The sequence below is a fragment of the Pantherophis guttatus genome, chromosome 16 (assembly GCF_059756535.1).
Source record: "Pantherophis guttatus breed Tessera chromosome 16, ASM5975653v1, whole genome shotgun sequence".
Lineage (NCBI taxonomy): Eukaryota > Metazoa > Chordata > Lepidosauria > Squamata > Colubridae > Pantherophis > Pantherophis guttatus.
This window is the reverse complement of record NC_142078.1, coordinates 12,191,565-12,219,308: the sequence shown is the minus strand read 5'-3', so window position 1 is coordinate 12,219,308 and position 27,744 is coordinate 12,191,565. Positions and strand designations below refer to the sequence as shown.

The 27,744-nt window shown below is 43.4% G+C and overlaps 1 protein-coding gene across 9 annotated transcripts in view; it reads right to left on the bottom strand.

Moving 5' to 3' along the window:
* Positions 1–27,744, bottom strand: part of GARNL3 (GTPase activating Rap/RanGAP domain like 3) — an 88,082-nt gene that overhangs the window by 31,461 nt on the left and 28,877 nt on the right. For 6 of the 9 annotated variants that reach the window (XM_087880025.1, XM_034416620.3, XM_087880029.1 and 3 more), the window contains 12 exons: positions 15,514–15,588; positions 14,005–14,104; positions 11,858–11,976; positions 10,677–10,741; positions 10,520–10,583; positions 8,542–8,568; positions 8,012–8,087; positions 4,826–4,924; positions 4,401–4,504; positions 3,041–3,149; positions 2,293–2,338; positions 1,023–1,129 (listed from right to left, as the gene is read on the bottom strand). In XM_087880025.1, coding sequence (XP_087736151.1) covers positions 1,023–1,129; positions 2,293–2,338; positions 3,041–3,149; positions 4,401–4,504; positions 4,826–4,924; positions 8,012–8,087; positions 8,542–8,568; positions 10,520–10,583; positions 10,677–10,741; positions 11,858–11,976; positions 14,005–14,104; positions 15,514–15,588 — 991 coding nt within the window. The remainder of the gene's footprint in view (positions 1–1,022; positions 1,130–2,292; positions 2,339–3,040; positions 3,150–4,400; positions 4,505–4,825; positions 4,925–8,011; positions 8,088–8,541; positions 8,569–10,519; positions 10,584–10,676; positions 10,742–11,857; positions 11,977–14,004; positions 14,105–15,513; positions 15,589–27,744) is intronic. The other 3 variants (XM_034416621.3, XM_087880027.1, XM_087880028.1) reach the window with 1 other exon arrangement.

Sequence of the window (27,744 nt, the reverse complement as noted above, 5' to 3'; positions counted from 1 at the left end):
GATCCAGGAACGACTTATCCCCCTCATCGCTGTCATTGGAGACACCTGGCTCCTGGTGAATCTCCTCTCCCTCGGCAGACACCTGAGGCATTGCCAGAGAGGAGGGGCCTGGAGAGGGAGGCCTGGCCGGCTCCTCTCCTTCATGTTCGGAGCCTTCTTCCTCCAATAAGATGGGCTCGGGGATCGGAGCCACAACAGGATCCTTGATTGTGAGGCAAGAGCTTCATCTCTAGGCCACCACGCCACTCTTATTAGGGATGACGAATATAGACATATATATTTTGTCCAGCCAAATATTTACTGCAAGGATTTCCTTCTTCTCTTATGATCATCTTGCCAAGGTGCTGGATGGATTATGCCTGGTGTTCTCACGTAGGCTTCCCCAGCAGCACGAAGCGGAGGCCTTGTCCCGATAAACCCCTTTTATTTAATTGACAGTGAATTCCTCTCCAGCAAAGTCTTTCCTCTCCCACAGTCTTTCAAGATCATTCACAATTACCGACCTTTATCAGGCTTGGAGAGTGGGCAGGCCGATATCTTTCAGACGCTACAATACTTGGCAAGAATGTAGGAATGAACTAATTGTCTCCTGCAAACTCCCCTCCCCTTTCGCTCCTCTTTTGTTCCCTCTGGGAGGGGCCCTTCATCGTCCACCTGTGGCCTAACTCCCAAGTCGACCCTTGTTCTTTAGCTGTTCCCTTCGTCTGGCAGCTCTGTGCATGCAAACACTGGGAACAGGATCCAGCTGTTCCTCTGCCTCACTGATGTCTGACTCCGAAGGCAGCTGACAACTGTCAGACGGCCCTGGCCCCCTCTCTGCCTCTGATGCAGAGCCCTCGTCTGAGCCTTCCCCAGACTCCAGGACTGGCTCATGTTCCTCCCCAACCTCCTCACTGTCCGAATCTGCTGCCAGATCCACTGGCTGCTGGCAGGCCACAACACCTGACTTTAGTAGGCTCAATTTCAAGAAAGCGTCTTGATGCCAAGATTAAGCGGAAGACGGAGGAATGTTTAATATTTACATTTTACCAGAAGGAAATCCCTGAACTCCTGGTGGTCGGTGAACACCGGCGGGGAGGGAAGCGGGGGTCCAAAAAGGGGGACGCTTTCTTCTGAAAAAATTTTCAGCCTACGAAGGAGGGAGAGAAGGAAGGGAGAGAAGGAAAGAGAGAACGAAAATCTGAAGATGTGGAACTTGGAATTTATTCCCTAATAAGTCTGTATCTGCCAAACGTATTTAAAAAAAAAAAACAAGTCAACATTTAATGCTGCGACAGTCGTACGTGCGAGGAACAGCCGCAGGTTGTAATGTCAAATGGTCACTAAAGGAATGGTTGTAAGTCGAGGACTACCTGAATTGCTGACATCCAGCGAGGTCTTTATGAAGCTCGTGGAAGGATCTGAATTTATGGGCAAAGTCCATAAATCGGAGAAGCGGAGACTTACACTAGTCCTTGACTTATGGCCACAATTGAGCCCCAAAATTTCTGTTTTCCAAGCCTTGGGTTTCTCCTGCCACGCTGTGTTTTTTGTGACAATATCACATTGCGCTGAAGGATGCAACATGCCATTTTAAATTATAGGGCTGTGGTGGGGGCAGTAGTTAGAATGCAGTATTGCGGGCTTAACTCTGCCCTCTGCCAGCTGTTCGATCCTGACCGGCTCAAGGTTGACTCAGCCTTCCATCCTTCCGAGGTCGGTAAAATGAGGACCGAGATCGTTGGAGGGCAAGATGCAGACTCTGTAAACTGCTTAGAGAGGGCTGTCAAAGCATTGTGAAGCGGGATATAAGTCTAAGTGTTATTGCTATTGCTTGCTTCCTTCCTTCCTTCCTTCCTTCCCTTTCTTTCCCTCTTTTCTTCTTCCTTCCTTCCTTTTCTCCCCCTCTTTCTCCTTCTTCCTTCTTCCCTTCCTTCCTTCCTTCCCTCCCTCCCTCCTTTTCTTTCTTGCCATAGTGGCATAGTGGTTAGAATGCAGTATTGCAGTCTAAGAGCTATTACTATTTTCCTTCCTTCCTTCCTTCTTTCTCTCCCTCCCTCCCTCTCTCCCCGTGGTTAGAATGCAGCATTGCAGGCTAATTCTGCCAACTGCCAGCAGTTCGATTCTCATCGACTCAAGGTTGACTGAGCCTTCCATCCTTCCGAGGTTGGTAAAATGAGGACCCAGATTGTTAGGGGCAAGAGGCCGACTCTGTAAACCGCTTAGACAGGGCTGTAAAGCACTATGAAGCGGGATATAAGTCTAAGTACTACTGCAATAGGAAGGAGTAGTTGTACCAGAGTTATCACCTACCTGTAGCTTTCACTTTGTTTATTGTATCGCACTAAGGCAAAAATATCTGCAGGGTTAGTTAAGGATACCGATTTCCAGTTATTAAGTCAGGGGATCATATTTTGTAACGGCTCTCCTCCCCCGCCCCCAAACGTCAGCAAATTTTGGCTGAAATTAAAGATCCAATTCAGCAAAGGAACTGAAATTTTCAACAGGGGTATCAAACTACACTCCAATGGCACCCAACCTGATCATGGTTACAAATGTAAAAATGCAAGATAGCCAGAGTGTAGCTTCCTTGGTCCTGGTAAGTCCCCAAATGTGCAACAAAATCTACTTGGAAGTAATTTAACTAATTTCAGCTTCCATGTTCGGAACCCCGCTTGAGAGTCATTTAAATTTCAATTATGATGTGTTTCAAAACATGTATCCAAGGAAGGACTTATAGGAGACGACCAGGCTGAGCCTGAAGGAGGGGTTAAACATGTCATAAGTCATGAGTCCCTGCGTGCCCACAAAAGATCTAAATCCAGCCCGCTTTGAATGCCTTTCTTATCTCCCGCTCATTTCCCCTTGACTGTTAGTTGGTCAGATTCTTGTAGAGACCTTAAGCTTGCAATAAATCTTTATGCTCATTTGAACTGCCTGAATCTCCTGATTTCTCCGGCGTTCTATTAAACCTCAGAGGGAAAGGTTTAAAAACCGAATCTGTTCTAAAGGACAAAACAGCAGACGTGAGTAGCAAGTCCAGGATCGTAGTGAAAGATACGTGTAAAGTGAGAACGGATCATGGACGGTTTGAAAGCTGGTGAAGTTTCTTCTCCTTCCTGGAACACGATGGTAACAATGTCATTTCCGATGTGCCTCTTCCTTTCTACCTGCAAAAGAAGAATCAAATAGATCTCAGCGTTGGATTCCCTATTGACGTTAGCTTTGGTTTTCCATTTCATGTGCTTCCTACCCAATGTGTAAAGATAGCTTCGTAATTGTATTATCAAGATCAAGTGAGGTACTAATACCACTCTATAAAGCCTTAGTAAGACCACACCTGGAGTACTGCATCCAGTTTTGGTCACCACATTATAAAAAAGATGTTGAGACTCTAGAAAGAGTGCAGAGAAGAGCAACCAGGATGATTAGGGGACTGGAGACTAAAACATATGATGAACGGTTGCAGGAACTGGGCCTGGCTAGACTAGTGAAGAGAAGGACCAGGGGAGATATGATAGCAGTCTTCCAATATTTGAGGGGTTGCCCCAGAGAAGAGGGGGTCAAGCTATTTTCCAAAACACCCGAAGGCCAGACAAGGAATAACGGATGGAAACTGACCAAGGAGAGATTCAACCTAGAAATGAGGAGGAACTTTCTGACAGTGAGAACAATCAACCAATGGAAGAGAAGTTGCCTTCGGAAGTTGTGGGAGCTTCATCACTTGATTCTTTCAAGAAAAGATTGGACTGCCATTTGTCAGAAATGGTGTAGGGACTCCTGCTTAGGTGGGGAGGGTTGGACTAGATGACCTATAAGGTCCCTTCTAGTCTCTTAAATAGACTAGAAGTCAAAAACACAAAACTGTTTTCTTGCAGACGTCCCACGACCCAACTAGATAACATCATCAGTGTTATCTAGTTGGGAACGACTTTGCGCTCTGTTTATACACAAATGGCAAATATAAATAAGCAGAGACCAAACTCCACTCCTTTCTAGCACTGATGATGTTGGGTAATGAAACATCTGCAAGAAAACAAGCAAGCGCAGAGAGCACCAAGGACCCAACTCCTCCTCTCCATAAACCACACTCCCTTCCAGCCCTGATGGAGTTACCTAGCTGGGTCATGAAACGTCTGGAAGAAAACTCATTTTGGCCATGTCAAAATTCACCGGAGAATTTAACTTGCGTCAAGGTTGAACTCACTGCGGTTTTCCAATTCTATGACTTTCCCTTCAACTCTTCCTCGCCTAAGCTCAAGATTATTTAACCAATTGATCTGTTCTTCACTGCACTTGGTCTTTGCCAAACCCTATTGCCATAATGATGTGGGATATCGCCTAAACGCGGTTCAGTGCTCTGCCCCTTTCGTTCCCTGTGATCGTGGTTTGCCAACAAACCAACATGGAAAACCACACACTTGTTGCTTGTTCTCCTTTGAGTATGGAAGCATGGTCGAGACGTGGAACATGATCTCGTGCCCTTGGTAGACGGTGTAGATGGAATAAATCCCTGTTGTGTCATCTGCAAAAAAAAAAAAAAAAAAAAAGGCAGAGAAATAACATTTAGGGTGGGTTGATTTTGGGAGGATTTTTCGAAGCTGGCCACTTTTAAGAGATCTGGACCAATTCCCAGGATTCTGCAGTGTTTGAAAGGTAATGAAAGCTCAACTCAAATTCTTCGTTTTAAGTTGGTTGGCACTTGGACCCCTTGTCTCTTTATCCTGCTGCTGTTGGGCTTCTGGAATGGAGTCCTCCAAAGGCCTTCCTCCCCACTGCAAAATAGTGCGCCCCAACCCCCTACGTTTCTCCAAGTAGAAACACAGAATACCAAACGTCCACTTACTTTTGGTGTCCAGTCCTCCTCGGTAGCCGGTCCAGCCCTTGAGAGTCACCGTGTCCCCCAAGAGACTCAACAACCTCTGAAAAGTTTCGCTTCCGGTTTCTAGACATTGGAAAGAAATGAGGTGGGGAAGGGATAGATAGATAGATAGATAGATAGATAGATAGATAGATAGATAGAGATGGATGGATGGATGGATGGATGGATGGATGGATGGATATATATAGATGGATGGATGGATAGATATGGATAGATAATAATAGAGAGAGAGATGGATGGATAGATAGATAGATAAATATAGATAGAGAGAGAGAGAGAGAGAGATGATGATGATGGATGGATATGGATGGATGGATTGATAGACAGATATGGATGGATGGATGATGGATGGATACATATAGATGGATGGATGGATGGATAGATATGGATGGATGGATGGATAGATATGGATGGATGGATGGATGGATGGATGGATGGATGGATGGATGATGGATGGATACATATAGATGGATGGATGGATGGATAGATATGGATGGATGGATAGATAATGATAGAGAGAGAGAGAAAGATGGATGGATAGATAGAGATAGATAGATAGATAGATAGATAGATAGATAGATAGATAGAGACAGACACAGACAAACAGACAGACAGATTAACAGAGTTGGAAGGGACATTGTAGGTCATCTAGTCCAACCCCCCGCACTCAAGCAAGAGACCCTATATCCATGATGGTGAACCTATGGCACGTGTGGCCAAAGTGACACATGAAGCCATGTCGCCCGGCACGCGAAGCCTTCCCTGTTTGTTTTCTGGGTTTCTGGCATGCTCACGTATGTGACGATTAGCTGCTCTTCGCATGCATGGCAGTGCCGAAAACCGGCCTGTGCATGCCCGCCGGTCATCTGATTGTCGGTTGCGCGTGCGTGCCAGAACCCAGAAGTTCGGTTTTTCCAGAGTGCGGACCTGACGAGCGTGCACACATGCAACATTTCTGCACAACGTTTTCGGCACTCAATGATGCCGAATAGGTTCGCCATCACTGCCCTACACCATGCCTGACAAATGGCCTTGGGTTACTGAGAAGGCCAAAAGGTAGATTTGATTGTCAACAACAACGAGGGAAAAAAAAAGGACACAACAATCTCAGGTTACGATGAAAGGACATACGGCAAAAGAGCCAAGCGGTTAAAGCAAGCCCTGTCGCAAAAAAAAAAGAGAGAGGAAAAAATTGAACTGATGGGTACTAGCAATTCCAGACCTGCAGAGGGCAGACGATGGATTTAAAAGCTATTAGCAGCATCTTTCTTTTCAAACCGTGACTTCGTTCGAAAGCCAGGCTAAATTCTCTTCCTGGAAAAACCCGGAGGATGATTATTCGGTGACGAGAACAAAGGAAAGAGTGTTGCGTTGGGATGAGGAAGCCAAGGAAAAGGAAGGGTTTATTTTGTGATCCCTCTGGCGACCAAACACACGAAACATGTCGAGCTGGCTTTGCAAACATAACCGCAGCGTTGCCAGAGCTTTTAGTCATATAAACACAGAATGTCCCGAAAGCACATTTTAAAATATCACTCTAGCTGCTGTTGGAAGACATGGAGGAGAAAACAAATTGTGAAACGCAGGCAAACATTTTAGCAGAAGGCGGAGTTGTACCAGCAGCTGCTGGGGAGATTTTATTTATTTATTTATTTTTTAAAAAAATGAAATTTGCAAGAAGAGCAGTGTTTCCAAGAAGCTACTGCAAAAGAATGTATTTATTTATTTGTTTATTTTCGCTGCTGGCAAAAGCAGATTAGCATCAAACCAAAAAGCTTTGTAGGAACTTTGGCTTATTTCCATGGTGGGGGGGGAGGTCAGGGTGGGGAAGGGAAGGGAAAATCCAATAGGCAAGATCGGATCCAGTGTCACTGTGGTATCGGCAGTGCTTTCCCCCCGGCAGAACAATGTAAGCAAAAAATAAAGATGGATCAAGAAAGATCCATTGTAATGGAGATCGCAACTCACTGGTTAGTAATGGTGAACGCAAAGCAACTATAGACAGATGTTGCTTACGGTGGCCAGAATATCAAAGAACGAGAAGAAAAATATCACTTGGGAGGCCTGGGAAAGTTTCTGTGTTTTCCCCCCAGCCAGCTAGCCATGTTTGATCTAAGATCAGTCATTTCACCGTGGTATCTTCCCCAACCTCCTTTCCATTATTCTTTAGCCAGCAAAGGGCACTATCAACCCTAAACTCAGCACCAACCATTCTGCTAAGAGTTGATGTCTCCGTTGCTCAGGGAATGTTGTGGCCCACCAGCGGCCAGCGGATCTGGCAGCAGATTCGGACAGTGAGGAGGTTGGGGAGGAACATGGGCCAGTCCTGGAGTCTGGGGAAGGCTCGGACGAGGGCTCTGCGTCGGAGGCAGAGAGGGAACCAGGGCCGTCTGACAGTTATCAGCTGCCTTTGGAGTCAGACATCAGTGAGGCAGACAAACAGCTGGAGCCTGTTCCCAGTATGCGCATGCGCAGAGTTGCCAGATGAAGGGAACAGCTAAAGAACAAGGGTCGACTTAGGAGTAAGGCCACAGGTGGATGATGAAGGGCCCCTCCCAGAGGGAATAAAAGAGGAGCGAAAGGGGAGTGGAGTTTGCAGGAGACAATTAGTTCATTCCTGCATTCTTGCCAAGTATTGCAGCGTCTGAAAGATATCAGCCAAACCTGATAAAGGTCGGTAATTGTGAACGATCTTGAAAGACTGTGGGAGAGGAAAGACTTTGCTGGAGAGGAATTCACTGTCAATTAAATAACGCATTGTAAGCCGCCCTGAGTCTCCGGAGAAGGGCGGCATATAAATTAAAGCAAAAAATAAATAAATACATAAATAAATAAAATAAAATAAAATAAAAGAGGTTTATCGGGACGAGGACTTGGCTTCGTGCTGCTGGGGAAGCCTAGGTCAGAACAGGGAAGACAGTGGTGTAGGAGACAAGCAGGCTGAGCTGGAAGGCGGAGTCAAACATGTCATCAGTTTGGAATTGACGTCCAATCCTCCTGTGAATCCCGTTGACTCTTATCTTAGTGCCAATTTAGCTTTGACCGCTAGTTGAGTAGATTCTTGGGTATAGACAGCATGTGCTTGGAACTCAGCAAAGGCGCCTGGTTCGTTGCGCCCGGCAAGAGGGAGTGAACCAATCGCAGACTTACCGTTGCTAAACATTTCATCATCCGTTAGCTGTCCGTCTTTGGCATAAAGAATTCCAAACTTGAAATTGACCGAGCCCTGCAAGAGAGAGAAAAACCACATGTGTGAACAAGATTACACTGAAGTTTCCATTACAGGCAGTTCTCGACTTATAACAATTGAACCCAAAATTTCTGTTGGTAAGCGAGACAGTCGTTAAGTGAGTCTTGCCCCATTTACCGCTGTTTAAAAAGGGATAGTTTCATTAATGTATTAAAGTATAGACACGCTTGAATATTTGCATGAAAAAGTACATATGGAATTGTAACTATTTACTATTAAAACGATAATACTAATTTTTCCCCTTTTTTTCTCTTCATTGTATTTTTTTCACTTCTTTAAAAAAGCACTTCCTACATGCTTTCCCCTCTTTTCTCTGACAATATATGCATGTTTATCATAATTATCTTGGTGGGGTTTTTTTATTTTCCTTTTGTTGTCATTATTTTAAAAGCAATAAAAAATAAATTTAAAAAATTGCCCTGCAGATTACCTCTTGCTCTTCTAGGACTAATAAATCCTGGACAACCAAGAGAGAGAGAGAAAGAGAAAGAGAAAGAGAGAGAGAGAGAGAAATATTTTTAATATACATTTATTTTGGGATGTTTATATACAGTTTATATACAGTATCTCTAAGCCTCGTTGTTTGCTTGTAGACATTTCATTACCCAATTAGGTAACACCATCAGTGCTAGAAGGGAATGGGGTTTGCTCGTTGTTTACTATGTTTCCCCAAAAATAAGACTGGGTCTTATCTTAATTTTTGTTCCAAAAGACACATTAGGGCTTATTTTCTGGTTAGGGCTTATTTTGTGGGAAATACAGTACTAAATGCCTCCGTCTGGACAATCTTAACTGGGGCTTATTTTGGGGGTAGGGCTTATATTACGAGCATCCTGAAAAATCATTCGAGGACTTATTTTCTGGTTGGGTCTTATTTTCGGGGAAATATGGTACTAAATGCCTCCGTCTGGCTAACGATCTTAACTGGGGCTTATTTTGGGGATAGGGCTTATATTACAAGCATCCTGAAAAATCATGCTAGGGCTTATTTTCCAATTGGGTCTTATTTTCGGGGAAACAGGGGATATACAATAGCTTGCCCTGGCACTGTTAGTAGAGGTATAGTTTCCTCCTTGTAGTTCCTTGCTTTGTCTTTTGATGTGTCCATTCTTATTGGCTGTTGTTTTTTTTAATGGCTTCTATACATGTTATTTATTACTTGGGTTTGTTCTGATCTAGCTTTCACCATTGTTAATCATCCAAAGTTGTGTATTTGAGAGGGACAACCCTGTAAACAGCATAAAGAAATAGAATATACAGTCTAATTTCTTGGAACATTGAGATCTTCTGCCTTCCTTCATTTAAGAAGCAACGGATCTATTTATTTAGAACTTTTTAATAATAATAATAATAATAATAATAATAATAATAATAATAATAATATAATAATAATAATAATAAACTGCCCACTAGTCAAAGCAGTCTGGATGGTTTACGGTTAAATCTGTATTTATTACCGTACCTTCATGGTTTATTCCAGGATGTCCAAACTTGCCAACTTTTAAGACTTGTGGACTTCAACTCCCAGAATTTATTTATTTTTATTTATTAGTTCGATTTATATGCCGCTCTTCTTCGGAGACTCACGGAGGCTTACAATGCGTTAAGCAATAGCCTTCATACTTTTGTATATACCTGCTTAGTAGGGCTTTTTGGCCCGCCCTAAGCGATGTTCTATTTTATACAAAGTCAGCTTATTGCCCCCACAAACCGGGTCCTCATTTTACCTACCTCGGAAGGATGGAAGGCTGAGTCAACCTTGAGCCTGGTGAGAATTGAACTCGCAGGAATTGCAGGCAGCTGGCAGCTAAGCGCTACTTTAACAGCAGTTTAGTCCGCTGCGCCACCAAGGCTCCTTGGTGGCCTTGGCACCAATGCCCCAGCCAGCATGAAGAATTCCGGGAGTTGAAGTTCACAAGTCGTAAAGTTGCCATGTTTGGGGAGCCCTGATTTCTTCCCTCGTTTATCTTTATGGCTTCATTCAGCGGCGGGTTTCACATTATGTTACTACCGTTTCACCGCGCCTGGTTCGCGAGTGCACCTGCCTTCCGCACACGCGCCCGGCCTAAAAACGTGTCTAAATAGGAATGGCGTATAGATTGGGCGGACCCACCCGCGATTTCCGTTACCGGTCCAAACCGCCTCCGGTCTCATTACTTTGATACTGTTATGTTTCCATTTCTTTTCTTTTCTTTTTTTTTTTTTAATAATCTTTATTTACATTTTCCATTAAAAACCAAAGAAGAACAACACACCATATAGATAACAAACAAGACAACACAGTAGCAGTTTCCATTTCTTTTCATTCCTCCTTTTTTTTCCCACCGTTGGAAGCGCCCCCAGAATTGCCCCTCGCCGACATTTAATACACTTAACGAACAAATAAATAAATAAATAAATAAATATACCTTTTGAATTTCCGGGTGAAGGATCTCCCGAGGCCCTTTCTCGAATTTGTCAAGATTCATGGCACTGCAAAAGGGAAGCAAGGGAGGGGTTTCAGATCCTTTGTTTTCTGGTGCAAAACGACAGCGGGACTCAGGTCACTTGGCGGCTCTTCCTTACCTTAAAATGGATTTTACAGACAAGGTTTTCGTCGGGCTGTATGGAAGGCAAATTTTCTGGGTACCCTGTAAGAGAATTGGGGTTTAACGCAGATTAAAGCCGTCAGATATCAGATGGATTTGAGGATTTTCTTTCTTCTTCTTTTTTTTTTAAACAGTTTTTAACACTAACAACTAATTCCCACAACACTGTCAAATTAACTACTAAGACTGTATTACTATTCTTCTTCTCATCCTTACTAGTACCTATCTCTTCCCACTTATGGCTATGTCCATGTTGCTGGTATCTTTACAGCTTATATTGTTTTTACTGTTTCCTGGTATGATTTGATTGCTTATTAATATCCTATGAATATGATGAAGCGTTGTATCTTATGATTCTTGACGAATATATTTTATTTTTTCTTTATGTACACTGAGAGCATATGCACCAAAGACAAATTCCTTGTGTGGCCAATAAAAAGAATTCTATTCTATTCTATTCTATTCTATTCTATTCTATTCTATTCTATTCTATTCTATTCTATTCTATTCTATCCTATCCTATCCTATCCTATTCTATTCTATTATTCTATTCTATTCTATTCTATTCTATTCTATTCTATTCTATTCTATTCTATTCTATTCTACTCTACTCTACTCTACTCTACTCTACTCTACTCTACTCTACTCTATTCTATTCTATTCTATTCTATTCTATTCTATTCTATTCTATTCTATTCCATTCCATTCCATTCCATTCCATTCCATTCCATTCCATTCCATTCCATTCTTTATATATTTTTATATTACATACATAAATGCTTAATGAACAGCGTATTGTCTGGATCAATTTATTTTTACACAATAATACTTTTCCTGCTCCTAATTTCTACCTCAGCTATCCAACCATTTATAAAAAACAAGTCCCATGTTTGAAAATATTCTGTATCTTCTTTTTCTTTTATTTTTACTGTCAATCTGTCCATTTCTGCACAATGTAAAAATTTTTTTAATGACATCATCCTCTGTAGGTTTTTCCTCATTTTTCCAATACTGTGCATATACAATTCTTGCTGCTGTCAAAACATGTAATATTAAGTATAGATTCTCTTTATCATACTTTGTCGTAACTTCGAACAGACACTAAGTGAATGGTCGTAAGCCGAGGACTCCCTGTAACGCAGAGGCTCTGCCACTTACTGTTTTTCTCCAGAGGATCGCTCGGTATTGTGGGACACGCTGATTGTTTTGGTCGGAGAGCACGACGGATAAGAAAAAGGGGTTTTTCTCTGCGTCCATGCCGACATAGTTCTGATGAACTGGGAAGGAAAGACAACACAACATTTAGAATTGGTGATTTCCCCTCCCCCACCCCCATAACACACAATTTCTTTTTGAAGGCCGAAGAGCGACACCCAAAGAAATAAATTCATGAAGACTCCATCATCCAGCCTCGAGGTAACTCATGGTTGAATCATGGCAACTGGAGCAAACTTAGTTAATCTAGATGTTTCATTGCTCATCCAAGCAACTTCATCAGCCCAAGCAAAATTAGCTGGCAGAGAGTCATAGAAAATCATCAAGACCAATTTTTGCCACATCAACTTCAGGGGTTTCTCAGGGATGGGTTTCAGATCCTTTAGCAACAGGTTCGCTGCCCCGTTGCTGAGTAGGCGTGGCCATGTAGGCGTGGCCTAGTCGACTTTCTGCATCACAGCGGCAAGGGGAGGTTTTCGCCCTCCCCAGGCTCCAGAGGTTTTCCTCGAGCCTCCAGAAGGGCGAAAAATATTTCCCCAGCCTCCAGAGGCCTTCTGGACTTCTAGAACTTCTGGGAGGCCCATTTTTTGCCCTCCCCAGGCTCCGGAGGCTTTCCTCGAGCCTCCGGGAGGGTGAAAACTGCTTCCCCTTGGCTCCAGAGGCCCCTGGAGGCCAGAAAAAGGCCCGTTTCTGGACTTCCACAACTTCTGGTAGTCCCGTTTTTTGCCCTTCCAGACGTTCCGCATGGCCCCTGCACTAATGTGGAATGATGAACGGGCTGCGTGGAGACTCCCAGGAGGGGTGGGGTGGAGGGGCCAGCCAGGGGTGGCATTTGGGGGTTCGCCGAACCACAGCGATCCTTGGCTAGAGGATCACACGAACCCTGCCGAATCCCCAGGAGCTCACCCCTGCGTGCAATGTGATGAAGAAATAAGCTTGCCAGCAGGACAGAGAGATGAAAAAAAAAAAAGGAGAGAGACTCCCTTCCATTGATTTTCATTTCGATGAAAACGAGAAATGCAACAGGGTTAACGCCCAAACGCCAAGTCCGGGTTTTGATCTCACAGATTTAAGGTTTCTTCCTCTTCTGAAATTGCAATTTGAAAGCAGCCTTTGGAAGGGGCTTGAGGCTGTGAGCGAGGATTTGGTGGGGGGACAGCAAAGGACCCCCATGGCCTTGAAATGAATGAGCTCCAGATTAGGCCAGGTCAAGGAAAAGAGACTGCAAAGAAGAGGCTAAGAATGCAAAAATAGCAATAGCTCTTAAGATTTATATACCACTTCACAATGCTTTTACAGCCCTCTCTAAGTGGTTGACAGAATCAGCCTCTTGCCCCCAACAATCTGGGTCCTCGTTTTACCAACCTTGGAAGGATGGAAAGGCTGAATGAACTTTGAACTGGTCAGGATCGAACTGCTGGCAGTGAGCAGAGTTTAGCCTGCAATATTACATTCTAACCACTGCGCCATCACGGTTCCCAATGCAACATCCAATCAGCTACAGCAAAAGCAATAGCGCTTAGACTTATATACCGCTTTTACAGGCCTCTCTAAGCGGTTTACAGAGTCAGCCTCTTGCCCCCAACAATCTGGGTCCTCATTTTACCGATCTCGGAAGGATGGAAGGCTGAGTCAACCTTGAGCCAGTCAGGATTGAACTGCTGGCAGTCGGCAGAGTTAGCCTGCAATTCTGCATTCTAACCACTGTGCCATCACAGCTCTTAGATAGAGACAGAGTTAAGAGATTCAGATATGATAGATAGATAGATGATAGACAGACAGACATAGAAATAAATAGATAGCAATAGCAGTTAGACTTATATCCCGCTTCACAGTGCTTTACAGCCCACTCTAAGCAGTTGACAGAGTCTGCATCTTGCCCTCCAACGATCTCGGTCCTCGTTTTACCGACCTCGGAAGGATGGAAGGCTGAGTCAACCTTGAACCGGTCAGGATCGAACTGCTGATGGCGGGCAGAGTTTGCCTGCAATACTGCACTCTAACCACTGCGCCACCATTCCATAATTCAGCCCTGCTTCTAAACCACGGATGTGTCATGTGTGCCCACACCCCAGAAAGCATCACTCTACCTTTTCCTAGAAAATACTTGAAGTACCATCTGGTGTGATATCCCGGGTTCTCCAAGTGGACATCCGTTCTGTGCCACGTCCCGGGAGTGTAATCGGCGTTCTGAAATAGAAAGGGGAACTGGGAAGGACTCTTCCACAGAGCAAGACCAACTGGGAACAACTCATGGGAGAGATAAAGAAAGTAAAAACGTCACAGGTCACAACGAAAGCAGTGGTGGGATTGAAAAATTTAGCATCCGGTTTGCTGCCTGGTTGCTGGGTGGGCGTGGCCTTGGGGGCATGGCATCCTGCACCACTGGGAGGGCGTTTTCTCCCTTCCCAGGCTCCAGAGGCTTTGCTTGAGCCTCTGAGAGGGCAAAAACAGCCTCCCTCGGCCTCCAGAGGCCCTCCGGGGGCCGGAAACAGGCCAGTTTCCGGACTTCCAGTAGGCCCGTTTTTCACCCTCCCAGAGCCTCCATGCGGGCCCTGCACTTACCTTGCATCCAAAATGGGCCACATGGAGACTCCTGGGAGGGGAGGGGAGGGGTGGGGTGGGCGGGGTCAGCCAGTCCTTGGAACAACTGGTTCGGCGAACCAGATTAAAATTAACATCTGGTTCTCCCGAACCGGTCTGAACCGGCTGAATCCCATCCGTGAATGAAAGGCAGATATGGGCCGGTGGTAAGTTTGGGGACTCAACAAAGCTACAGTAAAGTTGCCTTCGAGTCAAACTCAACTCCTGAGGAGCCTCTGGGGCTCAACATATTCTCCAAAGCAGCAAGACAAGAAGCAACGGATGGATACTAATCAAAGGAGAGTAGCAACCTGGAATTAAGCAGAAACTTCCCAACAGTGAGGACCATTATTAACCAGTGGGACAACATGCCTCCAGAAGTTGTGAATGCTCCAAAACTGGAGGCTTTTAAAGAAGAGATTGAACAATCATTTGTCTGAGATGGTATAGGGTCTCCTGCTTGAACAGAGGGTTGGACCAGAAGACCTTCAAGGTCCCTTCCAACTCTTTAATTCTGGTACAGATGTTGTTCACCATTGCCTTCTGAGATATTTCTCCAGCTACCCAGAGGGCAGGAGGAGAAAATAATGGTTGGAAACTGATCAAAGAGAGAAGCAACCTAGGAATCAAGGTGAAACTTCCTAACAGTGAGGACAATCAACCAGTGGAACAGAAGTTGCCTTCAGAAATCGTGGATGCTCCATCACTGGAGGGTTTTGAGAAGAGACTGGGCAGTCACTTGTCTGAGATTGTGTAGGTTCCCCTGCTTGAAGAGGGGGCTGAAGACTCCAAGGTCCCTTCCTAATTCCTTATTCTAAATACCCTGTTGAACCTGCAACCTTGAGTTTCAGGACCCCACCCAAATACAAGTCTAGTTTTGAAGATCAGCCAAAGCTGGCTGCATGGGAGAGCCTAGATGGACGCATGATAGAAGCATGGTTATCTTTTCCTTCACTTGCCCCACCCCGCCATACCCAAAGCCAACTCCTCATCGATGTAGGAAGGTTTCCACTCACCTCATCCACCGAGCCATTTTCCACTCGGAACCGGCCAGCCCTTTGAATGGCTCCATCGGCGTCGCTGGAAATAAGCTGCACAGCAAAGAGAAAATTCATGTTAACGTGACCCGTCTCGTCCCATGTACAGTTCTTTCGCTACCTCCAAGGATGGGATTCAGTCAGTTCGTACCGGTTCAGGTGAACCGGTAGTTGTGACCTATGGGTGGGCCTGCTCCCGGCCACCTGTCCTGGCGCTATGCCGTCCTATTTAGTTTTGTGGCCTGCCAGTGGAGCTGGCAGAAGATTCCCTTTATATATATAAAATGGAATTTAAATAAAGAACTTTAAAAAAATAGAAAGAAAACCACCAAACTCAGAGAGCACCAAGGACCCCTCAGTTCAATTCTGAGTTACAGACATTCTATCGATCCTCAAAATCTGGACAAAATCCAGATCTGTTCTGAAATTAGAACCTGTGCATGGTTTATAGGCCTGCAAGCATACTCCATTTATAAGTCTGGAAGAAAAGAAGGAGCACAGCACTGGAGACATACGCTCCGTAGCATTATTCATACTCTGCAAGAAATTATCGAGACTTATCCAACCCATGACGTCACCCCTCCAGGAAATCAGGCAATGACTTCACTCCGTCAGCCATCCATAAGTGTTAACACTGGGATAGTGAAAAGATGCTTCATTCTTTTTTTTTTCTTTCTTTCTTTCTTTTTTTTTTGCAGGGTTCTACAAGACGCCGCGCACATTTCTAACTGCACCAGGCAAAATTTCTGGGAAGTTCCCATCTCCGATTTGCTGGCTTCCTTCCTTACTTCTCCATCCTCCGCTGCTTTTAAAGAAACCCCAGCAGCCAACTCTGCAGAATGACTCGCAGAATTATGAAAGGAAATTTTAAAAAGGCAGAAAGGAAAGGAAAGGAAAGGAAAGGAAAGGAAAGGAAAGAAGGAAGGAAGGAAGGAAGGAAGGAAGGAAGGAAGGAAGGAAGGAAGAAAGGAAGGAAGGAGGGAGGGAGGAAGATGGGAGGGTGAGGTGGGATGGAGGGAGGGAGGGAGGGAGCAAGCGAGAAAAAGGAAGGAAGGAAGGAAGGAAGGAAGGAAGGAAGGAAGATGGGTGGGTGGGAGGGAGGGAGAGAGGAAGAGGTAGGAAGGAAGGAGGGAGGGAAGAAGAAAGAAGAAGGAAGGGAGGGAGGGAGGGCTGGAGGGAGGGTGGAAGAAAAAGAAAAAAAGAAAAGAAAAGAAAGAGAAAGAAAGAAAGAAAGAAAGAAAGAAAGAAAGAAAGAAAGAAAGAAAGAGGAAGGAAGGGAAGGGAAGGGAAGGAGGGAGGGAGAGAGAGAAAGAAAAAGAGAGAAAGAAAGGAAGAAAGAAAGAAGGAAGGGAAAGAAGAAAGAAAGAAAGAAAGAGGAAGGAGGGAAGGCAAGGGAAGGAAGGAGGAAGGAAGGAGGGTGGGAGGGAGAGAGAGAGAGAGAGAGAAAAAGAGAGAAAGAAAGGAAGAAAAAAGGAAGGAAGGAAGAATGAAAGAAAGAAAAAGAATGAAAGAAAAAAAGAAAAAAAAGAAAGGGGAAGATAATGCAATGCCCATCAGAGGGCATCAGCTAAACAGGAGAGAAAAGACGGACGGGTGTCTCTGTCACCAGACGCCAACGAATGGCTCGATCAAAGCTTAATGAAAGATATGAAATCCGAAGTGGTTTCAGGGAGACCCAAGGATCAAAAGTCCAGATCTTCCTGGGAAGATGGAGGTGGGGGAGGAAGATGCCCCCTATGGCTTCAAGAAGGAACTTGCAGGCAGGATAGCTGGGGTGGCTTTAGGATTTGAGCTAGAAAGAGTGACTGTAGGCATCCCAAAGGGCCTTTTTTTCAAGAGGCATCTGGACTTCCTTTTATTGTTCCTCGACGGTGTTTTAGAACAGAGGTTCCCCAACATGTCCAGCTTGCATTTTGAGCATGCAAGACGGGAAAGCAAAGGAGAGAGGGAAAGAGAAAAGACAAAGATGGGAAGAGAACAAGGAAGGAAAAATAAGGAAAGAGGGGAAGGAAGAAGGAAGGAGAAGGAAGAGGGGAGGAAAAAGAAGAAAAGGAAGGAAGGAAGGAAGGAAGGAAGGAAGGAAGGAAGGAAAGAAGGAAGACAGGAAGGAAGGAAAGAAGGAAGAAAGGAAGAAAAGAAGGAAGGAAGGAAGGAAAGAAGGAAGACAGGAAGGAAGGAAAGAAGGAAGGAAGGAAAAAGAAGAAAAGGAAGGAAGGAAGGAAGGAAGGAAGGAAGGAAGGAAGGAAGGAAGGAAGGAAGATTATAATGAGAGTGAGATAGAGTCTAACGGAAGTCCTGCCTTGGAACTTGGCCACCACAGGTGCCCCCAACCCGAGTGACATCGAGCTGGCCACGTCCACCCTGGCCATGCCTACTGCGTCCGTCCCCTCCGCCCCCGAGATCAAACGCAACCCTGATGCGGCCCTCAATGAAACCGAGTTTGACACCCCTGTCCTAGGAAGTCACCTCGGTTTCCGAGAAGGTTGCCAAGAAAACATCCGAGGAGAAAGAATTATGAGCCCTTGCCAAGAATCGACAGTCAAATTTGGCAGGTTAATCAGAGCACGCTTTGAGTGGCCGGCCAGCTGGCCATAGAGCTGTCTCTCTTCTCAGTTTTCTCCCACCCACCCCGCAAGATGTCGCTTGGCAGACTCGCGTTCCCACGTTCCTGATGTGGCCGCAGAGACTATTCGGGATCCTCTTGGCATTTCGTTTTCAAACGAGACAGGAAATTTGTAATTAAGAAGAAGAGCAAACAAACAAACAAACATCAGAATCAATAAAAATCCCTATGGCAAGAAAGACGGCCAATAAATGTTATAAATAAATAAATAAACCAAAAACAAAATTAAGAGTAAAAATAAAAAGAAATAACAATAAAAATCCTTATGGTAAGATGGGTGGCCAATAAATTTTATAAATGAATCAATAAATAATTTTTTAAAAAAAGAAATAAAATCCATATATGGCAAGATGGGCAGCCGATAAATTTTATAAGTAAATAAATAAATACATAAATAAATAAAACAGATAAAATAAAAATCCTTATGGCAAGATGGGCGGCCGATAAATTTTATAAGTAAATAAATAAATAAATAAATAAATAAAACAGATAAAATAAAAATAAAAATCCTTATGGTAAGATGGGCAGCCGATAAATTTTATAAGTAAATAAATAAATACATAAATAAATAAAACAGATAAAATAAAAATAAAAATCCTTATGGTAAGATGGGCAGCCGATAAATTTTATAAGTAAATAAATAAATAAATAAATAAATAAAACAGATAAAATAAAAATAAAAATCCTTATGGTAAGATGGGCGGCCGATAAATTTTATAAGTAAATAAATAAATACATAAATAAATAAAACAGATAAAATAAAAATAAAAATCCTTATGGTAAGATGGGCAGCCGATAAATTTTATAAGTAAATGAATAAACAAAAACAAAATTAAGAGTAAAAATAAAAATAAATAAAAATAAAAATCCTTATGGCCGATAAATTTTATAAATAAATAAATAAATAAATAAATAAATTTTTTTTAAAAAAGAATTAAAATCCATATATGGCAAGATGGGCAGCCAATAAATTTTATAAGTAAATAAAATAAATAAATAAATACATACATAAATACATAAATAAATAAAATAAAAATAAAAATCCTTATGGTAAGATGGGCAGCCAATAAATTTTATAAGTAAATAAATAAATTTAACTAAAAACTAACAATAAATAAAAATAAATGAATGAGTGAATGAATGAATGAATGAGTGAGTGAGTGAATGAATGAGTGAGTAAATGAGTGAGTGAGTGAATGAGTGAGTGAGTGAGTGAATGAATGAGTGAGTGAGTGAGTGAATGAATGAGTGAGTGAGTGAGTGAGTGAGTGAGTGAATGAATGAATGAATGACCTCCATAGCTGAAGAGGGAGTTCTACAAGCTCACTCCTGCTCTCTTGTGAACATACAGCCTTGAATGCAATATCGGTATGGCACCCACCCACTTCTCAAAGCTGACCAAATCCAACTCTACCTCCGATTCCAGTCACCATTTCTGAACCTTTTAGGATAGGTTTGACTAGGTATGAAGACATCTTAGTAGCAATTTCATATTTGCTGGTTTCAACTTATTCTCCAAAGCACCAGAAAGACAAAGGAGCAACGGATGGAAACTAATCAAGGAGAGAAGCAACCTGGAATTAAGGAGAAACTTCCTAACAGTTTGAGGACAATCAAGCAGTGGAACAGAAGTTGCCTTCAGAAGTTGTGGGTGCCTCCATCACTGGAGGTTTTTAAGACTCGACGGCCCCTTGTCTCAAATTGCACAAGATCTCCTGCTTGAGCCGGGGATTGGCGTAGAAGACCTCCAAGCTCCCTTCCAGCTCTATTCTCTGATTGATTGAGAGGTGGTGCGACTCGGAGAAAAACCACCTCGGGTGGAAGAGTGGCTACACCAGAACCCTTCAGCAAAAGGGATCGGATATAATTTTAACTCCCCCTTATGATGTGGAAGCGAGAGGTTGCATACCGCACAACTCTTCTAGAGCAGTGATGGCTAACCTTTTTGCCGTCGTGTGCCAAACGTGGGGGTACTGGGGAGGGGAGATTGTGCACGCGTGTGCCTACACCCATAATTCAATGCGCCCCATCCCCCCACGCATGCGTGCATGACTCCCCCCCCACTCTCCCCGCTCCCCCCCCCGTTTTTGGCACGCGATAGCCCGGTGGGCCCAGTAGGACCATTTTTTGCCCTCCCCAGGCTCCAGAGCCTTTCTAGGAGCCTGGGGAGGGCGAAAACAACCTTCCCCACTCCTCCGGAGGCTCTCCGGAGGCCCGGAAACAGCCCATTTCCTGACTTCCAGTGGGCCCGGAAGACCCGAAAATCAGTTGGCCAGCGTGCACATGCGTGCTGGACTGAGGTAGGGCAACGCTCCTGTGCCCACAGATATGGCTCCATGTGCCACCTATGGTACCCATGCCATAGGTTCACCATCACGGTTCTAGAGGAACAGGCCGGCATTCACAAGACCTCTGCACTTTGCTGAGTGAACAACACTGCCTGTGCCAATGATAACTTTATTCAGCACCTTGGACAGCAATGTTTTCCCACCAAGACCCATTACAGCTAGTCCTCACTTAATGAGTACTTGTTTAGCGACTGTTTGAACTCACAATGGCAATGAAAGAAGTGGTTAAAGCCAGTCCTCGCGCTTATGACCAACCCAGTGTCCCCACGATCGTATATGACTGCAATTCGGACTTTTGACTACATTTATAATGGATGCAACAACATCCTGTGGTCACGATTGCCGTATAATGACATTTCCAGTTAGCTCCCAACAAGCTAATGGGGAATCTGGCAAGAGGTTGAAAATCACAGCCATACAATAACTCGTGGTGATTTACTTAATGATCCCCAGCAGGACTGCCAGAATTTCTGTCACTAAGTGAGGCAGTCATGTGATGTGTCACTTAATGACTGCTTAGCAGCAGAGATACTGGGTCATTAAATGATACTTGGGGAGGGAACCAAAGAATCTTCAAGTGTGTTTTCACTTCACTGGTTTTATCAGTTTTCTTCCATTTTTATTTTATTTTATTAACATGATTTCATCTATTTAACAGGTGGTCCTCAGCGTACGACCGCAACTGAGCCCCCAATTCATGTTGCTAAGTGAGACATTTGTTAAATGAGTTTTTGTAGGAAAGTGGGTGGAGATAGGTTAGTTTACTGATTGTTTAGTTTAGGAAAAGGGATGTTATGTTCAGATATTAATATACGTAAAAGATTTGAATTAAGAGATATATGTATGGGGGAGGAGGAAATGGGTAGATTATGAGTTGAAATTGCCAAATTAGGATTTATTATATAATCTTACAGCTGAATGTTGCTCTGAAATGTATAGTATAGGGGGGATATAATAATATTGTTAGAAAGAAATGGTCAGCATATGGGGGGTGGAGTAAAAGGATGGTAAAATATTATATAATCTGTTATTAATCTGGGTTTTATTTTGGAGAAGCCACAGGGGGAGGGGAGGGGGAGGGGGGTTAGGGAGGAGGGGGAAAAAAAGGGGGGGAAATCTGTATTTGAAAAACTTTTTCAATAAAAAAAATGAGTTTTGCCCCATTTTTACGACCTTTCTTGCCACGGCTGTTAAACGAATGCCTTCAAGTGTTCGGTTAGCTGCACGAACCTGGATTCCCCTTGTCGGAATTTGGCAAAAGAGGATCACGTGACCACCACCCCCCCTTGGGACACGGTTACCGTCATAAATGTGAGTCGGCTATCAAGCATCCGAATGTAAATCACGTGACTATGAGGATGTTGCAAAGGTCATAAGTGTGAAAAAGGGCCATAAGTCACATTTTCCAGCGCCGGTGTAACTTGGGATGGTCACTAAATGAAATGCTGTGTCTCTAGGACTACCTGTATTTGATTCCTTTATAGGCTGCTGATTGGCTTACATCAGGAGTATCAAACTCAAGGCCTGCGGGGTGGATCCAACCCATGATGTGGTCAGATCCGGCCCGCGTGGCCATCCTGGAAAATGTTAAGGGGCCGGCTTCAGCCCAGTCTACCCAGTGCAAAGAGGAAACATCAGGCCAGCAGTTTGGGGAGTGGGGTCAAGCTGGACACCCCCACCTAGTCGGCCATGCTCAGCCGGCCCCCCAAGGTCAACCACAGCCCTGATGTGGCCCTCAATGAAATTTGTTTGACACTCCTGGCTTACATCATTCTTTTCCTGTGGACGGACCAGCCACCCCGGTTGTGAAATGCCGGTTCCTACGTACTCACAACCACAATTTGTTTTAAATAAAGAAATTTCTTAAGTCAAGCGAACATCTCCCTCTTGTTAGAGCTTTATATGTCAGCAATGAAAAATCAACCCTATATTTTTAGGGGGTTTGAAACATGCTCTTTCTAATGAGAATGATTTAACAGGGTTTCCAGAAGGTCTTTTTTTTTTTTTGTAAAAGCGGGCTGAAAATACCCTATTTTTGTAAAAAAACAAAAACAAAAACTGTCCACTTTACAGTCAATTTGTAAACTATTGGAAAGCAGTTAGGAGAATGAAATTTTACATTCGAAAACCTTGCGTTGCTAAGTTATCACGCACAAAGTTTCACGTTTATCATACCTTTCCTTCCAGAGATATAAAAAGCCAAACTTTAACCTTTTTTTCCGAGCCGCACTATTTTCGGCAGACTTTGCTCCCAATTATCTCGATGGAGATGGCTCACGAGAATGTTTTTATTATTTTGTTTAATAGAGCACCAAAAAATTGTACAAGTTGTACAAGTTTTGTTTCTCTCAACAAAATATTGCCAGAGATATTCTGTCTCAAAGTTGCTGGAACCTCAGAGTCATACTGTCGAAGGCTGCAGTATGCGGGTCACAGAAATGACTATATCTCTGCAAATATTGCATTGGCACGCATAACACTTTACCAATGTTCATTGGGGACACGTTTACATGTTCACACAAAATTGGTCATCGAAATCTGTGATGGTTGAGCAGGGACACCCCCCCCACCCCTCCAACCATTTGACATGTCTGCCCGTAACTGCAGCCTGCAGAGGTTTAGAAACAAAACGTTAAAGCTTTCCGATAAATTCTTCTCCGTTCCCGGGGTCTCACCTATGTCTGCAAAATGCTACGGCAAAAATGAATGACGATGCCCTGAGGATTGCATGGAGTTTCCATCCAGCTGGAAAACAAGCCCCGTTCCATTGTTTTAAGAGGCATCCAGAGGGCTGTGCAGTTTTTTTTAAAATAATAGTAATAAAAATAAAAATAGCAATTTATTGTTTGTAGATGTGTCCAGAGACAGGTGACTTTTGCCAGATTGCATCCATGGACCGGATGAAACAAGGAAGTTTGGTCAGAATATGCTCACCTATGGACAAGCTCTCTCTTTCTCACACATATTCTCTCTCTCTCTTTCTCGCTCACTCATTCTCTTCTTTCTCTCTCTCATACTCTTTTCTTTCTCTCTCTCATTCTCTCTCTTTCTCTCTCATTCTCTCTCGGTCTCTCCTTTCTCTTTCTCACGCACGTTCTCTGTCTCTCATTCTCTTCTTTCTCTGTCTCTCATACTCCTTTTTCTCTCATTATTCTCTCTCTCATTCTTTCTCTTTCTCCCTCATACTTTCTTTCATTCTCTCTCATTCGCTCTCTCCTTCTTTTTCTCTCTCACACTCCTCTCATTCTTTTTCTCTCTTTCTCTCTCATTCTCTCTCTTCCTTTCTCTTTTTTTTTTTTAATTTGATTTATATGCCGCCCTTCTCCGAAGACTCAGGGCGGCTTACAATGTGCTCAGCAATATTTTTCATTCTCTTTCTCTCTCATACTCTTATTTTCTCTCTTTCTCTCTCGTTCTGTCTCTCTTTCATTTCTCTCTCATTCTCTCTCTCTTTTTCTCTCATTCTCTTTCTCATTCTCTCCCTCTCCCTCCCTATCTCTCTCATTCTCTCTCTTTTTCTCTCTTTCTTTCTCCCTCATACTTTCTCTTATGCTCTCTCATTCATTTTTTTTTTTAATTTGATTTATATGCCGCCCTTCTCCGAAGACTCAGGGCGGCTTACAATGTGCTCAGCAATATTTTTCATTCTCTTTCTCTCTCATACTCTTATTTTCTCTCTTTCTCTCTCGTTCTGTCTCTCTTTCATTTCTCTCTCATTCTCTCTCTCTTTTTCTCTCATTCTCTTTCTCATTCTCTCCCTCTCCCTCCCTATCTCTCTCATTCTCTCTCTTTTTCTCTCTTTCTTTCTCCCTCATACTTTCTCTTATGCTCTGTCATTCATTCTCTCCTTCTTCTTTTTCTCTCACACTCCCCTCATTCTTTGTTTCTCTCTTTTTCTCTCTCATTCTCTCTCTTTCTCCTTTCTCTTTTTCATTCTTTTTCTCTCTCTCTCATACTCTCATTTTCTCTCTTTCTCTCTCGTTCTGTCTCTCTCTCATTTCTCTCTCATTCTCTCTCTCTTTTTCTCTCATTGTCTTTCTCATTCTCTCCCTCGCCCTCCCCATCTCTCTCTCATTCTTTCTCTTTCTCTCATTCTCTCTCTCATTCTCTCCCCCCCCCTCTCTCTCTCACACACACACACATATACTGGCCCCAGGCTTCTCAACCATCCTCAGCCCTTCTCTGTACCCCAGAGATGCTAGAAAGTAAATAGATCTTAATGGAATTAGGTCTGCTCTGTCATAACAGTGTATATGTGGATCAGTGTGCCAAGAGACGTCGCTCCTGTGGAGGGGGGAAATATTTTTTTTAAAAAATCTTCACATTCAAAGACCATCTAGCATCTGGTTTACATCACCCCCAAGTCCTGGTCTCAACTGGAAATTGCGTTATTTCAACATTGCTGAGCTCCAAGGCAAGCGGAGGCTTTGAGAGCTGCCAGGAAAAGCTGCACACAAACAGAGCGGAGCTGGGTTTTACTTAAATGGAGGAGAAAAAAAGAAAAGAAATGGATGGCGTATCTTTGACGAGCTTTTGTTTGTCTTTTGCTGGGTCCAGAGGAGATGGCAGGTGGTTAAAAGGATGGCCTTAGAATCTCATTAGAATCGCCGCAAGGCAGAAGAGAAGATGGGTGGGAGGAAGGGAGCAAAGAGAAGCCAAGAAAACACCAGTGCTTCTAACTCGTTGGAGTAACTAACGTACAGAGGGATTAATGGAATTGACATGTCCAGCCTGCCATCCTTCAGATAAACAGGTCACTCCTCTGCTGTCCAACTCTAAAACGCTTTTCATGTTTGCTATGGAGCTAGCCAAAACAATTCTGGAGGAGGAGGAGGAGGAGGAGGAGGGAGGAGAAAGGAAGAAGGAGGAAGAAGGGGAAGGAGGACAAGAAGGAGAAGGGGAAGGAGAAGGGGGGAAAGAAAAGAAGACGTAATGGTGGAAAGGGAGGAGGAAGGAGGAGAAGGAGAAGGGGGAAAAGAAAAGAAGACGTAATGGTAGAAAGGAAGGAGGACAAGAAGAAGAAGGAGAAGGAAAAGGAAAAAGAAAATAAGGAGAAGTAATGGTGGAAAGGAAGGAGGAGAAGGGGAAGGAGAAGAGGGAAAAGAAGACGTAATGGTAGAAAGGAAGGAGGACAAGAAGAAGAAGGAGAAGGAAAAGGAAAAAGAAAAGAAGGAGAAGTAATGGTGGAAAGGAAGGAGGAGAAGGGGAAGGAGAGGGGGAAAGAAAAGAAGAAATAATGGTGGAAAGGAAGGAGGACAAAAAGAATGGGAAAGAGAAGGAAAAGAAGGAGAAGGGGAAGGAGAAGGAATGGTGGAAAGGGAGGGAAGAGGAAGGAAGATGAGGAGAAGGACAAGGAGAAGACGGAATGATGGAGAAAGAGAAGGAGAAGAATACAGGGAAAAATAGCCAGCCTTTTTTAATGAATGCATAAGAATTTCAATAGCTTTAATTCTTTTCTTTTTTTTCCTTTCCTTTTTCTGGAAACAGCATTCTTGTTCTCAGTTGAGGTCTACGGCAAAGAAAGAGTGCTATGGATATCTCATATTATTTTTTTTCAAAAAGGAGGAAACCTCTTAATAATGCTCTAAATATAGAAGATGATCCTTCTCACAAACACAGGCAGAAGTATGGCTGGCCATTGTGCCCAGCTCCGTTGAATCAGCTCTCCATGACAGGGGCCTTTCGAAGCTCCCAAAATATACCACAACACCGATTATTATATACTAAAATAGTTCTTTCTTTCTTTCTTTCTTTCTTTCTTTCTTTCTTTCTTTCTTTCTTTCTCTCTCTCTCTCTCTCTCTCTTCTTTCTTTCTTTCTTTCTTTCCTTTTATCTTTCCTTCCTTCCTTTCTTTCTCTTTCTCTTTCTTTCTCTTTCTCTTTTTCTTTCTTTCTTTCTTTCTCTTTCTATCTTTCTTTTTCTTTCTCTCTCTCTCTCTCCTTTCTTTCTTTCTTTCCTTTTATCTTTCCTTCCTTCTTTTCTCTTTCTCTTTCTCTTTCTTTTTTTTCTTTCTTAGCTCTGGCTACCCAGAAGGCAAGTCACATGACCTCCTTCACTAAAAGCTTGGGATATATTTATGCCCCTTTCTTGGTTTGGAAATGAATGAATCCCCCTCTTCCTTCAGAAGTAAACAAACCCCCAAACCTCCCCATCACAAGACCTACTGACCACATGAAGCCCTTGTAAGCAGGAGAACAATGACACTGTCACCCCCTAAACTGCACTGAAGAGGTTACCTAGCCTGGTAATGAAATATTCAGAAACCAACCCACAACTCGGAGAATGAACCTCCACCCCATCTCTCTCTCTCTCTCTCTCTCTTGTCTATCAGCTAGCTATTTCTGTCTATCTTTATCTGCCTTTATCATCCATCCATCTCTCCATCCATCCATCCATCCATCCATCCATCCATCCATCCATGTCTGTCTGTCTGTCTGTCTGTCTGTCTGTCTGTCTGTCTGTCTATCTATCTATCTATCTATCTATCTATCTATCTATCTAATCGTCTATTAGCTAGCTATTTCTGTCTATCTCTATCTGCCTTTATCATTCATCCATCCATCCATCTATCTATCCACTATCAGTTAGAGATATGTCGATCTCTATCTGCCTTTATCATTCATTCATCCGTCCATCCATCCATCCATCCATCCATCCATCCCCCTCTCTCTATCTCTCTATCATCTATTATCTATCCACTGTCTATCAGCTAGCTATTTCTGTCTATCTCTATCTGCCTTTATCATTCATCCATCCATCCATCTATCCACTGTCTATCAGCTAGAGATATGTCGATCTCTATCTGCCTTTATCATTCATTCATCCGTCCGTCCATCCATCCATCCATCCCCCCTCTCTCTATCTCTCTATCATCTATTATCTATCCACTGTTTATCAGCTAGCTATTTCTGTCTATCTCTATCAGAATGATATTCATCCGTCCATCCGTCCATCCATCCGTCCATCCGTCCATCCATGTCTGTCTGTCTGTCTGTCTATCTATCTATCTATTATCTATCTACTAGCTATTTCTCTCTCTATCTATCTATGTATCTATCTATCATCTATTATCTATCCACTGTCTATCAGCTAGCTATTTCTGTCTATCTCTATCTGAATGATATTCATCCGTCCATCCATCCGTCCATCCGTCCATCCATCCGTCCATCCATCCATCCATGTCTGTCTGTCTGTCTGTCTGTCTATCTATCTATCTATCTATCTATCTATCTATCTATC